Source organism: Diabrotica undecimpunctata, chromosome 7, assembly GCF_040954645.1.
Source record: "Diabrotica undecimpunctata isolate CICGRU chromosome 7, icDiaUnde3, whole genome shotgun sequence".
NCBI lineage: Eukaryota > Metazoa > Arthropoda > Insecta > Coleoptera > Chrysomelidae > Diabrotica > Diabrotica undecimpunctata.
In genome coordinates this window covers 19,592,902-19,611,013 of record NC_092809.1, presented here as the reverse complement: position 1 = coordinate 19,611,013, position 18,112 = coordinate 19,592,902, and the positions used below count along the sequence as shown (strand labels likewise).

At 29.1% G+C, this 18,112-nt stretch overlaps 1 protein-coding gene across 1 annotated transcript; it reads right to left on the bottom strand.

The window, feature by feature from the left end:
- Positions 1-6,178: 6,178 nt before the first annotated feature.
- On the bottom strand, positions 6,179-11,487 carry LOC140446298 (uncharacterized). The gene is made up of 2 exons (XM_072538836.1): positions 9,976-11,487; positions 6,179-6,217 (listed from the first exon to the last, which is right to left on the bottom strand). The coding sequence occupies exons 1-2, from the start codon at positions 11,485-11,487 to the stop codon at positions 6,179-6,181; spliced, it is 1,551 nt and encodes a 516-aa protein (XP_072394937.1).
- Between the last annotated feature and the right edge of the window lie 6,625 nt (positions 11,488-18,112).

Sequence of the window (18,112 nt, the reverse complement as noted above, 5' to 3'; positions counted from 1 at the left end):
ATTAACCCCATAGTAGTAGTACGAAAAAGATCAGGTGAAATCAGGTTATGTTTGGATGCAAGGAATATTAACAAGATTACTGAAAAGCAATTTGAAGCACCAATGAGTATAGATGGAATATTAGGAAGAATTACAGGAATGTCATTTTTCACTAAAATCGATTTACAGCATAGTTTCTGGTTAATACCTCTAGAAAGAAAAAGTAGACAGTATACAGGATTTCAGATAGATGGAGTAGTATATCAATTCAAAGTAGTACCATTTGGACTTCAATCATCTTGCAGTGCTCTATGTAGATGTCTTCATGATATTTTGGATCAATATGAACATTTTGTAATTCACTACATTGATGATATATTAATTTTTTCTAAAACGGCTGAAGATCATGAGAAACACCTAAAAATTATAATAAATAGATTAGACAAAGTTGGACTAAAAATAAATCAAGAAAAATGTACATTTTTTCAAAAAGAAGTCATATATCTAGGTTATAAACTTAACACTAAGGGAATCGAAATGGATCCAGAACGGACACAAGTCATTCAGGAATATAAAACACCACAAAATTTAAGAACTTTAAGAGGATTTATTGGAATAATTAATTATTATAAAAGGATGATACCAGATCTAAGTATAAAAGAAATTCCATTACTTGAACTACTGAGAAAAGGTGTAAAATGGAGATGGGATCAGAGAAGAGAACTAGCATTCCAAGAAATTAAAAACATTTTTCTGTCAAATTTGAAAATATACTATCCTGACTACACACAGCCATTCATATTAAGAACAGATGCATCAATAGAGAGATTATCAGGGGTATTATTACAAATACATGATGGGGTCGAATACCCAATACAATTCATTTCAAGAATTACAAAGCCACATGAAAAGGGTTACTCAGTTTCAGAATTAGAGTTAGCAAGTATAATACACTGTGTCACAAAATTAAGATTTTATTTGTTGGGTAATGAATTTACAATAGAAACAGATCACCAAGCTTTAACATCTATATTAAATAACAAATATGGAAACAGTAGAATACATCGGTGGAGTCTAATACTTAGTGAATACTGCTTTGAAATCAAATACATTTCTGGAAAATCCAATATAGTGGCAGATGCTTTATCAAGGTTAGAAAATACATCACAAAAAGGGCAGCGAACAATAAAAATTGGATTAAATCAATTAGTAGAAAGTACTGGATTATATTCTAAAGAAGAAATTATAAGAGATCAGATCAATTTGAGTGAAAAACAAAAAGTCCTTAGGAAAGATGGAGTATATTATAAAATAATAAATGGCATAGAAGTATATGTAATAACTAGAACTTTAGCAAAGAAAATATTGAAAAATTTACATAACGATTATATGCATATTGGTTCAAGAAAGCTATGGATGCTATTTAGGGACAATTATTTTGCAAAGAATGACATAAGTATAGCAAAAGAAATTACTACCCAATGCCCAATATGTCAACTAAACAAAGAAAAGAATTTCAAAAACCAGAACACATATAAATCTAATGTTGTATATGAAAAACTAAATACAGTTTCCATGGATTTTATTTCAAATTTAGTTCTCAGTCCAACAGGAAAAAAGCATATACTAGTGATAGTTGATTTATATACAAAATTTATTAAACTATATCCCTGCTCTAGAACAAATGTTAAAACATTAAAATTATATATTAATCAATTTTTCGAAGAAATAGGACCATTTAGAAATTGCATAATAGATAATGCTACATATTTTAACAATCAAAAATTTCGGACATTTTGTGAGAAAAAGGGAATCAACATTCATTTTACAAGTATCAGACATCCTCAGGCAAATCCTGCAGAAAGATATATTAAAGAAGTTATAAAATATTTAAGGATACTGTGCCAAAACCAACATGAAACTTGGCAGCAACATATACCACAAGTAGAGTATTTTTTAAATAATACACATAATTTGAATACAGAGGAAGTACCAGAATATTTAATGTTTGGCCATATAGGAAACAGAAAGTGGATTAGTGAATATAATCAGGATATGTTAGAACAAGTAATGCAGAAAGTGAATAACCGAATTAGGAGGAAAGCTGAAAAATATATCAGAAGACAAAATCGAAATATAAAAAAACCAAGCACATTTCAAAAAGGAGACCTAGTGTTAATTCGTTCACTTAGAAAAAGTAATGTTAAAGAAAACCGTTGTAAGAAATTACAACCAATGTTTGAAGGTCCATATACAATTGAAAATCAGAATGGACTAAATAGTTATGTGTTAATAGATGCAGAGAACAGACTAAGAGGCCTGTTTCATATCAATGACATCTTTAAGTATCATGAAGAGATTGAATAATTTTTTCTATACCTTTTAACACTAATATACAAATACTTACTGTTACTATAACAGATTACTGATATATCCATTTTATTCAATAGACTTGATTTGTTAAATAGATGGTAGATTTCATTGTTGTGAATAAATTTGACATCATACTTGTTGAATTGTGTACATATGGAAATTGTTTGGTACCCTAAAAATCATAATTTGGGGTTAGATACAGAATTGATTGTGTAAATGTCTGTATAAAAAGTGTAAAACTTACCAATTTATATGGATGAAAGCCTTTTGAATGGAAACAATTCCTAGATTTTGTCTATAAATAAACAGAACACAATATCCATTATATTTTTAATTAAGGTTATATTTTATTCTCTGATAAAATCCATTCTCCATTTGACATGACAGTTTGACCATAGAATAGCCGAACTGTGATCCGTTGTTCTCTGTTTTGACATAGACAGCGAACAGAGATGTATTTAACACATTTTAAATAAATAAAAAAAAATTTTTGATTTATTAAATTTAATAAGGTATGAGAAAATTAATATTTAAAAAAATAATAAGTAAATTATTTATTTTAAATATTATTTTTGGGGTATTGTGACAATTGGGGTTTATAGAAAATAATTTATAAGTTATATACTACATAATATTAGATATTAAAAAGTATTTGATTATTTTAAATAAGTTATATACTAGAGAATTTTATAAAAATATATTTATGTGAGGGCATTTTTAATAAATTAGCATAATAATTGTAAAAAGTTGTATTTTAATATTGTAAATATATATAAGTGAGCCATGTGCTTAGGCAACCAAAAATACTCTCGGAGATTGACAGATATTTATACTCTGAAGTGACGTTTAAAAATATTTACGAATATAAAGTGGGTTATAATAATATATTGTTTGAAATGTGTATTTTATTAAATTAGAATGTTAAGTTACTAATTTAATTATATATTCTGATCTGAAAAGCCTAAATGTAAACAAAATTATTAATAGAAAAGAATGGAATTCTCTGGATCTCCGGAGATGGCCATGTTTGCGAAATGGTTTGTTCCAGAAAATTCAGACAAGTAGTTAATAGAACAAAATAGAACATGATATATTACGAGATGGTTCTGGAAGATCCGAAAGATATAAATACCCGTGATTTGGATTCAAGATGGCAGTTTTTGGGCAGTTTTTGAAAGTTTTTAGTCAGAAAAGTTTTAGATAGTGCAATCAGAAGAGTTTTAAGAAGTTTTTTGGCAGTTTTAGAAGTTTTTAGTCAGAAGTCAGGCCAGTTTATTATGAAAGTTAGTTAGTGAAGTAAATTGTACAAAATTTTCAAGAAGTCAGTCAGAAAAGTTTAGTAAGAAATATGAAAGTTATTTGGAATCAGTGAATCAGGTACAAATAGTCAAATTGTTTAATATAGTGAGTTAAATGAAGATTAAAAATTATGCATATAATTTAATGCACATTTATAATTATACACAAATAATTATTGAAGATTAAAAAAAGTATATTGGAAGAAATTAAATTATATTATGGTTGGAGATTAGTATAAATCAACTTATAATAATTGGATATTGGTATATTGAAAAGAATAAATATAAATGCTGTTTGCTGGTGGTGTATACATGCTGGTGAAGAAAACTATATATTAAATTGGTAGAAGCTGATAATTGGAAAAAGTAATTTCACAAAAAACAAGGATAACTGAAGTACGAAGACATTCAGTGGTGATTAGAATCTATATACTTAGTGGAAAATAGTTCATTTAGGCATTCAGTGAAAGAAAGGTACAAAATTTTGTTAATATAATTTAGTTAGTGTCATAACAATTTCAATTTTGAAGATAGTTTGTTTAAATTTTAGATTGTCTATAGAATTTAATTAGTTTTATAAGAATATCAGTTTAAAGATAGTTTATTTTAAATTTACATTGACTAGGTTAGATATATATGTGTGTTTCATAATAGTTATAATAAAGATAATTTAAAAAAGTACTTACAAGCTAATTCTTTGAGAACCGCGATAAAAACCCTATATATTATATTATTAAAAATACTCATTGCTCATCATTCAAACAAAAAACACATCAAAACAATATATATATGTATATTTAAATTACTACAAGTCTTTTAAAATAGTATAAGTTATTTTTTTGGGTTTCAAACATACCTTCCTTAAACAACAATGTTTATTTAATTATTTTATGTATGATTTTGAAGTCACAGCTAAAATGATGCAAACTTTGAAACACGAAAATTAATAAAGAAACCAATGACAAAGTCTTCCTTCATTATCAATGACAGCCCGCAATCGTCTAAGCATTGATTCGACCAACTTTCTAATGTACTCTGGGAAAATTGTGCCCCAAGCTTCAATAATTTTTATTTTCAATTCATTTTTATTTGATTTTGACGCACTATTTGCTTTATTTTTTAATTCCAACCACAAATATTCAATAAGATTTAAATCTGGTGACTGAGCTGGTGTTTTAATGACATTTCAGCAATTATAAAGCAACCAAATACGAACCTGATATGACGTGTGTTTTGAATCGTTGTCCTGATGAAACCGGTAATGGTTATTAATACCTAATTCTTGAATACTAGCGGCGAGATGCTGCCTTAGTGTATCCAAGTACATGTATTGGTTCATATTACCTTTAATAAAATGCAAGTTACCTACTCCTGCAGATGACATACACCCACACATCATCACTCCACCTCCACCGTGCTTTAGTGTAGCTCTCATATTTTTTAATTGTAGGTCTTCATTCGGCTTTATCCACACCAATATATTTCCATCGGACCCAAACAAGTTTATTTTGGTTTAATCAGCAAATATTACTGAATTAAAAAAATTCAAATTTTTGTTAATATGCTCCCTAGCGAACACCAATCTAATATGACTCTTTCTTTGGCTAATAAAAGGTTTATTTCTACCAGTTCGACAAGGTCGGTTATTCTTTCGTAATATCCGTCTAATTGTTTCGGGGTTACATTGTTTTCTAAACTGTCTTTTTACCTCATCTCGCAATTTTGGTGCACTTTATGTAGGATTATTTGCTATTTCTCTGACAATCCATCTTGGAGCCAACCTTAATTTATTTTAAACTCCTTTTTTGATTTCGATAACATTCAATAATGTGCTGAACTGTTGATGAACATTTATTTATACATATATTTATATATATACCGTAGAAGTCGCTTGCCATCCTTTTTGTAAACAGTTTCCAGTGTTCATTTTTGGTTCTTCTTACCAACTGCTTTGTTTCATTTGGTATTCTTCTACAGGTGTCTCGGGATTCTGGAGTATTTGATGTTTGACTTTGAGTTTTCCTAGAGCTTCTATTGCTGCTTCTTTAATGTTGTTTTTAACTTTCTCCCAGCGCGCGTTTATATCTTCGATTTCGTCTATTTATTTCAGCTGTATCTTCTGTGCTAGCTTCCTTTGGTACATTTCTGTTGTATAGTCGTTCCACAGTGATTCTACATTAAATTTTTTCTTGGTGATTTCCTGTAGAAAATAATTTGGTGTTATTTTCATTCTTATCTTTGCTAGTACTAGTTTGTGTTCACTCCCTGCGTCTGCTGAGTTTAAAGTTCGGATATCTAGAATTTGGTTTGGGTGGATTTTTCTATTAGTGACTATAAAATCAATCATAGATTTGTGCCCCCTGGAGTTTTTAAATGTATATTTTTACTGGAGCTTATGATCCAAAAATATATTATTGATTCCTATATTTTCCTATTCCTGTATTCCCATTAAAAATTAAGAGTTTCTGGCACTGGAAGGGAGTGGGTAAATAAATGATATATATCTACTTTATTAAAAGATGTCCCATTTAGAGGAGAAATTGACCTCTTTTAGCATATTCCCTACCCTGTAATAAATTTTTAGTAATGATTAATAAAAAACTATATCTACTTTAGAGAAGTAGTCTTCTTCGAAAGTTGTAATCTGTGCTTAAGACAGAAAATATAAACGTTTAACAAAAAAAAGCGAGAGGAAATTTTTAATTTGTATTTGGTTAATCTCAAAGGAGTAAGTTTAAATAGATATTACTTTTAAAATAACCTAGATCCCAAAATAATAACTGTACAGAATTCCCAATAGAATATTTAATTCTAAATGTATTCAACTTATTGTTACTCTAATACAATTATCTTAATACCACCGCGCTCAGAGGACCATTTCTGTGCCAAAGAAAACCATCCCAGTTACCATCAAATTTTCAAAAGATAATTAGATAATTTTAATGTTATTCCTTACTGGCGAGTGGATAATTGCATTATTTTTCATTATTCCTTAATTTAAAAGTAGAAATGTCCGTTTCTAAATAGAATTTGCTACTTCCCGGACCGAAAAATTTACGTTTACTGTGGAGGCCTTTTAAAATAATTACATTTCACCACCATTGCGACGTTCTAACTAAATCTGTTTTCTGAATCGAGCATGTTAATTAATGGAGCCTTAGTTCAAAAAGTCTGGAGTATAAAGTCTCCGAATCCTCTCAACATTATAATCTATTTATAAAGGCACAAACTGGATTGGTATTAGGCCGGGTAACTACCAAAATCTTTAAATCAGTTATAATAAATGAACAACGCCTAAAAAATTAGTTGGTTTGCAATGTGTTGCTTTGAAGTAACAAAGTTCTATGTTATGCGGATGCCATTTTGAGTTACAGGCGATCAAAGTTTTAAAGGTACATATTTATTTTCTTGTTGATACTACACGAAGATTGTTCTTCTTTAAGTGCCGTGTCCCGATCGGAGGTTGGATTTCATCATCACTATCTTTACTCTATCTACTGCTGCTCTGAAGAGTTCTATAGAACTGCATTTAAACCAGTCCCTTAAATTCTTTAACCATAACACTCTTCTTCTTCCTATACTCCTTCCTCCTCTTATCTTTCCCTGTATTATCAGTCTTAGTAGTTCATATCGCTGTCCCCTCATTACGTGTTTCAGATATTGTAACTTTCTTATTTTTATTGTGTTTATTATTTCGCATTCTTTGCCCATTTCTCGCAATACTTCCGTGTTAGTTTTCTTCTGCGTCCATGCTATTCTAAACATCCTCCTGTAACACCACATTTCAAAGGAATGTAACTTGTTTATGTGTTCTTGCTTTAATGTCTAGCTTTCAAGTCCATATTGCAGTATCGAAAACACGTAGCATCTCAGTGCTCTTTCATATTTACAAACACATTTCTTGCTATTTCTATCCTGACTCTTATTTCTATTATTTGATCATTATTGTCTGGAATCCAGGTTCCTAGGTATTTGTATTTATCAACCCTTTCTATCGGTACATTTCCCAAATGTATGTTTGTTGGTATATTTGTTTTCTTTGTTATTATCATGTATTTGGTCTTTTTTATATTCATTTTTAGTCCATATTTTTCACAGAAACTGTTTGTTTTGTTAAGCAGCAATTGGAGTTGTTCAGTAGAGCTTGCCATAATCGCGGTGTCATCTGCATATCTTATGTTGTTAATAGATCTTCCGTTAATTATTATTCCTTCACTTTGAGATAGTAATGCTTCTGGACTGGGTTCGTTATCTATTACAATTAGTGCTCTTTGATTCCAATAGAGGTTTGTTATTATTCGTAAGTCCCTATGGTCAATGTTTTTTGTCTTTAGAATTTGGACTAATTTTTCATGTCTTACTTTGTCAAATGCTTTTTCAAAATCAACGTAACGCACGTTAACATTCATATCCATGCATCTTTGAGCTAACAGACTAAAAGCAAATAACGCTTCTCTGGTTCCTAGACCGTTTCTAAACCCAAACTGACTATCATCTATTCCTTCTTCCAGTTTTTTATTTATACGACCACGAAGATTACATTAGTGTAAATTACTAGAAAAAAATAAAATATTATATGTACTATTTTGCTTACATATAATATACAGAATAAACAAAAAAATAGTATCAAAATGAATTGTTTCTAAATCTCAATTCTTTCCAGGTATTTAATATAGATCTATCTAATTAATGGATTCCACCGTTACTTGATGGAAATTCATTTTATGTAACATCAAAACACTAAAAACTTTGTTTTCAAAAATTTCCACAAAATTCACACAGCTGTTTCGGCAGAGTGCCTTTCTCAAGTGATCTATTTTTGGCATGCGTTTACACTTTATAGTCTTTAATGAAATATGTTGAGGAGGGGAGGACTGTTTGTCTCAAGTTGGTCATTCAGAATTATATCTGTTTTTAATTTGTTAATTTCCATAGATTCTAACAAAGATAGCTTAAGGCCTTTATTTTGAATGTGAAGAATTTGAAATTCGTCATTAAAAGAATGATTATGATCTAGAAGGTGAAGTGTGTATGTAGATGTTTTTCTATTATTGAAAGCCCTTTTATGTTCTGCTATTCACTTATTAAAATTTCTAACAGTTTGACCGATGTAAGTTTTTGGGCAGCCGCCACATTTAAGTTTGTATACACCACTGTGTAAGTTCTTTTTATTTTGGCTCTTGTTGTTTTTAATATATTTGCCCAATTTTTTGTTTGTACTGAAAGTTGGTGTTATTCCTTTTGGTGTATAAGTCTAAATTGTGTATGGTCGTGTCAGTATGGGTAGGTTTATGAAATATGGAGAAGTCATGTTTATATATATATATATATATATATATATATATATATATATATATATATAAACTGGTGTTTTTGTATATATATATATATATGTGTGTGTGTGTAGTTTCATTTTATGACTAGAGACATAATCTATTAGCCTATTATGTTTTGAGTTATTAATTAATTTTTTTTTAACAATTGTCATGGAGAGAACCCGTAACAACAATAAAATCTTATCTTCTATTGACTTACATATAAGTACGTACCTACGTTAAATTTTTTTTTTATTATCATTATATTTTTTTTTTATTTATTTTATTTTTTTTTTATTTTTTTTATTTTATTTTTTTTTTATTTTTTTTTATTATTATTTTTTTTTTCTTAATTTTTTTTTTACTGGAAGGAAAAGGAAAATATATGGTTTTGCTGATTTATTACATACGCCTAGGGGTCTATCAAGGCGATTTGCACAACACAAAATTAGACCACGGATAGAAAGGTTAACAACTGGGTTAAAACAAAGGACTTATATAACTAACTTTTTATGTTTGAAATATATACACTGTTACCATAAATACATTTAGAAATTCAATTTCATTTCACGTATGTGGCGAAAAATTATTTCATATATATGCAAGTTATTGGTTTTTATTAAATCTGATAAATTAAAAGGTCTTTTAATACTAATTTTTTCCTTATTGATATACTCGTATATTTTTATTATAAATTGGTTTATACATCGTATATTTAATGAGCAATTTAAAACTAAATGCTCAATTGAGCCTTCTTCGCCACATTCGCAAAATGGAGTTCCGGTTAAATTAATTCTAAATTTATGTAACGGAGACAGAGCATGGTTAAATCTTATTCTACATAGTATTCTAATCATATCTTTATTAAAATTTGAGTTTTTGAACCACGTTGAGGACTGTATTTTTGGTTTTATATCTTTATAATATAATCCTTTGTTGGATAAATTGTACATTTTTTGCCATGAATTTATCATTTTTTTCCTTAGATGAGAATTTAGATCTTCAATTACACATTTATATTCTGATTCTTTAGATGGTTCATTATATTTAGCAATTTTATCTACTATTACATTATTTGATATTCCACAATGAGCTTTTATCCAACAAAACATTACATTAGATCCTCTTAATTTTATTGTACCCACCAGGTTTATAATTTCAGATAACACATAATTAAATCCAATATTGTTATATTTAGAAATATTTTCAATTTTTTGTATTGAACTTTTATTATCAGAGAATATAACGTAATTAGATTTTGATCTTGAGAAATTACTAATATATTTAAGTGCTTCTAATATCGCTATTAATTCAGCGGTATATATCGAGGTTTTAATATTTAGATCTACTACTGTACTAAATTTTCGATCTGGATCGTAAAAGGCAGATGTAACCTTTAAATCTGATTTAAATGCATCCGAAAAAATATATGAATAATTAGGGAACATAGACTTTATGTCAGCTTGGAACATGCTATTCCGGATATATTGTGGAAATTCTGAGTAGTTTCTAAGATATCCTACTTTTATGCTGTCCAAGTGTTCTAATTCTATTTTAAAACATGGTAATTCTCTTGAAGTCGAAATGTCCTTACTAAGTTGTATCCTTACGTATTTGTACGATTCAATAATAGGAATTGTAGGCTTTTTTTGCCAATATTCTTTGACTAGATCGTAAATACTGAGCTCAAAGCATTTTTGGACTACTGGACTTTTCTTTGCATACATTTTTAATAAAAACTTCTCCGTTAAGTAATCTCTTCTGAAATTTAGTGGAGGTTCATTGCATTCTACATTTAAATTTGAAATGGGTGTACTTTTAAGTGCACCTATACTTATTCTTAAGACTTTATTTACTAACCTATCTAATTTCTTCAGGTGAGTCTTCGCTGCTTGACTATAAAAAATTGACCCATAATCTATTATTGAACGAATATAAGCTTTGTAAAAGGTAAGCGTAACATTTGGATCAGCTCCCCAACTTGTATGACACACTGATCTTATTGCATTTAATCCTTTTTCTGTTTTTGTTATTAAGCGGTCTATGTGTTCGTTCCACAATAATTTCCTATCTATTACCATACCCAAATAGTTAATGGATGCTTGAACCTCAAAATTAACGTTATTGAATACTATAGATTGTGGTAATCTATGTTTTTTGGAGAATATGCATGCTTGGGTTTTCTTTGTAGAGATGCTGAGTCCTATATTAAAATAATACTCTTCTATTGTCGAAAACATTTTACTCATTATATTGATACCTTGGTCGATTTCAACTTTAGGTACATATATACACACATCATCAGCAAACTGTAGAACATTTCCTCTTGTATTAACTTTTTTGTGTAAGTCTGAGGTATAAATGAGATATAGTAAAGGACTAAGGATGCTTCCTTGCGGTAACCCAACATTAGAAATTCTTGGATCCAATAGTTCATTATTGATTTGAAGTTGTAATTTCCTATTTGAATACAGTTTTATTATTCTTTTACCAAAGTCACTGGGTATTCCTATCTTCTCCATTTGTTGATAGAGTATATATATATATATATATATATATATATATATATATATATATATATATATATATATATAAGAAAAAGGTTCATGCGAGTTAATAGTAAAATAAAGGTAAAAGATATCGGCATAGCTCGCAACAAAGAAAAAAAAAATATAATAAAATATGTGTATAAATTGGAAGGCAACCGTATATACGTATTTCTGACTATTGGTCATCTTATGCAGCCAAGTTAGAAAAGGAACATATTAACTTGGAGCATATTAACTACAACGTCTTTTATCATTAGATATCGATCTACAACTGGTTTTACCTCTCTTATAGAGATACGGCCACCATAAACAAGACTTACAAATATAATTAAACCAGATGGTGCTATTCCAATCATCATATTCCAACTTTTTGATGTGTGGTCCACTTTGTAGTGATTGTAAGTCATTACACGACACTTGAGACACTTGCTTTTTTTGTAAAAGTAATTCTGTGCAGTCCAGAATAATTCTTGTTTTAGAAAATTTCTTAAAACTAACAGGTATCCTATTTTGAATCTCTTCTTTTCCTGTCCAGGGGTTTGCAGGTTTCAATACTTCAGGAAAAAATTCCACCGTCATCTAAAAATAATTTTTTTAATGTGTTTGCCAAGACACCAAATATAACAAAAGACAAAGAAAAGTAAGGTCAGTTTTTAACTTAACAATACGTTGTTTTAGCTAAAGTAATAATGGTTTCGAATTTTTGTTTTCTAACAAACTAGCAGCTTCACAAATTTTTTTCAGGAAATTTAGAGTGGGTATTCCAGTTTAAATCGCCATTTGTTTGTATCAAATCATACAAAGTATCTTTTTTGTCTTCACTAAATAAAGATGGAGTCACTTGGATTTCTGTGCTGATATTCAGTGAGTGGTACCGCTGTAATAATAAATAAATAATAAACTTACTTTATTTAATTTTAAAAAAATTTATTTAAATTTTAAAAATAAATTAAACATAGTATTAAGTTTGGCGCTATATTATAATATTGCGTTTATTTAAACTTATGAGTAATATTTTTAAAAAATAACATGAAAACAGTTAATAAAGTTTTTATTAAAGTCTTCAGTGCACATTTTCAATTTTGCCACACTTTATACTATCTACAAAAACAACCATACGTGCATTTCCAATTTTAATTTATAAGCGTGTTGCTTTGTATGTAATAGCCTGGCCTAAAAAGTTGTGTATAAAAGCATAAACTGGACCTGTAACCCTTAATGACACATTATGAGGCCCGACTCACCAAACCTTTTATGTACTTGGGAGCTGTGACATTGGAATAACTTCTGACACCAAAAATAATTATTTAGTTTTAATGAGCACGAATTTGTTGGCCAAAAGCTGGAAATTAGGAAATTAGCTACTGGAAAGAACTGTTATTTTTATAGGAGTTATATGAAGGTAGAATATATATACAATATATGAATTATTTTGTGTTTAAAAGAGATACGTATTATACTAATTTATTTAATTTTTTTTCGTATTTCAGTGAGAACTATATATTAATAAAATAGTCTATTTTATATGTAAACTGCATTTTGTTTGCATGTCAAATACTAGTCTTAAATTTAGCATATTATGGGAAATTACTTATAATTTCTCATAGTAGAACATACAAGTTAGTTTTTTTAAACGTGAGATGCGAGTTTTTGACATTTAAATGGATGATTTAAATGGATTCTATTTCAGGATGTACGAGGTTTTAATAGCATATTATTACTTTACTTAGGTTTTTTTTTTGTTTTTTTACTCATTTCTAACAATATATAACAAAAAGTTTATTCTTCTATACATAAGAAGTTTCCAAATATGTATATATATATATATTGTTGTGATCTGCTTTATGATGTTTTATTATTAATTAACACTAATTTAATTAATCCAATTATTTAATTAATTAATTCACTAATTTATGCAGAGTCATACAAATTAATTACTATTAAAATTCTCAGGGTGCTTCTTAATTTTACTTTAATCACTTTACTTTATATATCTCTTCGAGTGGGTTCAGTATCTCCTAGTTGCTCATAATCGGGATAGAACAGGAAACGGAACTAACATTAAAACAACATAAATATGCACACAAATTATTATTTATTTTCAATAAGCAATACGATGAATATTAATAAATAACTTTTGTGGGCAATTATCTTTCCCAACAAACTCCTATACTCTAAATTTAATTTTAATTACAAACTATCTATTGATCTGTTTTTTAATAATATCCACAAAAAAATTGACCATATAAATATAATATATTCACAAAAAAAATAACTCTTTGAAACTTGGAATCTTAGTTCGTATGTTTATATTTGATTTTATCTTTAGAATATCTTAAAGGTTTTCTTTAATTCAAATTATTTGACTGACCTTTATTTTGTCACACCAATGATGTCTCCTCTCATCAAACCACAGTTCCTTCCTTGATTGATTATGTCCGGCTACCATCAAATCTTTCCCGTTCTCAGCATCGATCCAAACCGCATACCAGCAAACTACTCCTCCAAAAACAAAAGCCCAAGCCTCTTTTGACCGGTACTCTTTATTCACAAATTCTCCTTTCTTTCTCAATTATATCTCGTGGACTATGCAGACTCAAAAGAGGTATTAATCTTCTCGATTTTGATCTGCTCTCAGCTTCCACCTTTTTCACTAACACACGAAAACACTGGTACTCAGATTGACTACACGAAAAACACGTCTTCTCTTCTGGTCTGCCGGTAACATAATAATCTTTTCAATCTCCCCAGACAAACCTTCTCCACTCTCTCATTCCCCATTATTCCTTTTTAAACCAATCATAAGCATTCATCTTTCCCAACTATTTCCGATTTAGAAAATTTCCAACATAATATTTAAAACAAATAAACTACTTTCACTCAAATTACTTTTCAGAAACCATTAACAATTTTGCCTTTTTCAACAGAAATAAGCTTCCAAATTCTTGTTATCTCATATCTAAATCTAATTCTTATTTACTTTCGAAAAATGTCCACCGCAAAATACAATTACAAAGTTTATTCCTTAAATATATAATTATACGGGTTCCATTGTCCTTTCACTATTCACTCAGTCTTTCAAGGAAAAACTGTTCCGCCACGGAAACAATGTCTTCTCTCATTCTAACTATTACAAATAAGTACAGGGTTGTATTTTAACTTATATGCCCGCGGTATATTAAAATAATAAAAAAATTCTTTATTCTATTTCTGATCGATAAACTGATCCATAACAATATATATATATATATATATATATATATATATATATATATATATATGTATATATATATATATATGTATATATATATATATATATATATATATATATATATATATAAGATAAATTTTGTATTTATTGGGTTTAGGTTCAATAAAATATATATTAGGTACATGTGGAACTAGATTTTAATTTCCATTGCAATCAACGTTTCGGCAGGAAACCCTTGCCTTTGTCAAGATTCTAAAATGTAAATCTATAAGACAAACAGTTATTGTAAAATATGTATATATATGACTTACCAAAACGTAAAACGTTACACAAACATTAATGAACTGACAAATAAAAGCTGATATCTGATATCTCATGGTTTACTGTCATTATTATATAATTATTTTTATATGCGCGTATCATTGATGTTTTCGAAAGAGGTAAAATGGAGATATGTTATGACTTTAAGAGCTTTTTATGGTGTTATATTTATTATTATTTAAATTAGATTGGAATATATTTTATTTAGGTTTTGTGTATCTTTTTTGTCATTTATTGCGTTGGTATTTCTTTTTATTTCTATTGATTCGTGTATCTCCCTCTTCTTTTTATTTTGTTCTGCTATTAAAACTTTGATATTTTTAAAATAAAATTTATGCTTCTTCTCACTTTCATGTTTTGAAAATTCGTTAAACTTCCGTGCTCAAATCGATATCAATAGAGGTTATGACTCATTTCAACATCCCTACTTCATCAGATACTCGGGCTGATACAAATTTAAACTTGAACTTTTTAATGAATGTTTCCTAAATCCTTATCACTGAAGTGGTTAGCGTACAGAGGTGCCACCTACTTTTGTGGACATGAACGAAAACGATTTAATAATATCGTTTTCTGTCCGTTGGGCTATACGAAATGTGTAAAAGATTAAATCTTTTAGTAAAAGCTGCTATTGCTTCGTTGAACTGAATGGCCAAATATATGGTTTAGGGGGACAAATTCGTTAAATTTCCCGTGCTCGAATCGGTATCAACATCCATTTAAATTAATCGACGTAAGATGCGTATACTCAGCAGATTTAGACAGCGACCATAGCCTAGTATTATGTAAAATAAGAATCATCATAAAATATTTCATACCCAAGATAGCGGCTAAAACACACAAAAAAACAATGAGAGTCAAAAGACTAAATACGGAATCCATGGAATACTTATACAGAAAAATATTATCAGAATTGCTGCAAATAAAATATTAAAAAACGATAACATCGAGGAAAGCTGGGATAAACTCAAAAATAACACAATTAACGCAGCAACAGCATCACTTGGAGAGAGGAAAGTACCGAACTCTAATATATCAAAATAGAAAACACCTATGTTTTAGAGGGAAAGTGACGACAAAATATAAAGAAAAGAAAAAGAAAGGCTTTTTAAAATACAAAACTCAAGAAAACCAAATGAGACAATAAGAAAAGGCTTCTTAAGACAAATGAAACAATGAAAAGAGATAAAGGAAAAAATAAAAATGAAACATATTCAGAAACAAACATGGGTAGACTATTGCAATTCCCATTTATCCCTCATCCCCAATCCCTCACTAAATGTGACGATAATAAACCGCTAACATTAGAAGTGATGGCAAACTAAGAAATATATATTGAGGAGGAAGAAATAATGGAAGCATTAGAGAAACTAAAAAAAATTATAACACTAGCAGAACAACAAGGCTTTAGACTGTTCAACAAGGCCATTATTCACTTATCGAGAAGAGCCTGTCATAGCTTCACACTATCAGAGCTTGGACAGGCATAAACGTTCAACAATTACCAAGAATGGCACAGAACAGAGAACATTTTGATGTAGTTATTGTAAACCTCCAGTAATGATGTGAACCAGAAGATCACGTATTGTACGCAAAAAAGATACCTCTAGGAATAATCAAAACGAATTAACTAACTCTATTGAAGCTGGCAATGGGATATTACAGGGAGATTCCCTAAGTCCTCTATTGTTTAACCTGATTATGGATGAAATAATAAAAAAAGTAAGAACTATAAAAGGGTACCAAATAGGAGAAAAACAACTTAAAATAATCTGCTATGCAGACGACGCAATACTACTCTCTCAAAATGAAGATAATTTACAACGTGTGCTTCATCAATTTATTACAATGACCAGAAAAGTTAAAATGGTAATTTCCCCAAAAAAGATAAAATGCATGGTTAAAACAGCAAATTTGCTAATATGTAAATTGGATCTAGAAGGGAAATATGTAAATCGAGAAAGAAATGAAAGGCATAGTTTACAAAACAGTCATCAGATCAATAATGACATACGCGGCAGAAACACAATCTGGCACAGGAAGAAAAAAACGAATGTTAGAAACAGCAGAGATGAAAACACTTATTTGGTTTATAGTAGGACACTATGGGACAGAGCTAGATGTAGAGATATACAGCGTAGATGCAAGGTGGAAACATCAAGAACTGGGTAATAAATAGAAGAGTAGAATGGAACGATCATATAAGCCGAATGACAGTAGAGTAGTAAAGACGGCAAGAGACGGTTCTCCAACAGGAACAAGATCGGTAGGAAGACCACTAACTCGATAGAACGACAACTTACTGTAGAAAAGTAGTAGAAGAAAAACGAACTTTATATTTATCTTGTTAATTTAAAGAAAAAAATAGTAATTTATAATTATTAATTTGATGACAGTGACGTGTGATAATTTGGAATGCATCTTAGACCGAGATATAATAAAATTTTTAAAATTGTCTTTATACAAATTTTCACCTTGTGCATTATCATTCAGTCATACAAATTGATCATTATAAGATGATATTGTAAGATATAAACTTCTTGTTTAAGCATTTTTTGATATCTAAATTATTTAAAAAAAAATTTTAAAGCACATTTATTGTTTTACCCCTCATAATTTACACCAAGGAGCATGCTAATATTATTTTTGAATTTGAGCAATATGAGATTTATGTTCTATATATTATTTAGCAGAACAAGTAACTTTATCTGTTAAATAATTTTTAAAAAATTCTTAACGATTATTGTTTTTATATTATTTCCGGCCATTTCAAACTGGAACGGCCGAAAAGCAAACTTTCTCTGATAAAAAACGCGGCTACTGCTTTACCGATGCTGGAATAATATTCGACTAAAAATGGACAATTTTCAAGACATTTCCAAACACATGTAATGGAAAGTAAATATTGAATTTTGGCTGTGCAGCTGAAAACGTTCTTATCACGCAGATTAAGGTGAATTTCGTCTTGTTTGTTTTTCAACAAATCTCGCCGGAAGGTTTGGTCTGCCTAAAATTTTATTTGTGAAAAGGACAGAACGAAAAGAGTGGATGCAAAAATTTAAATGG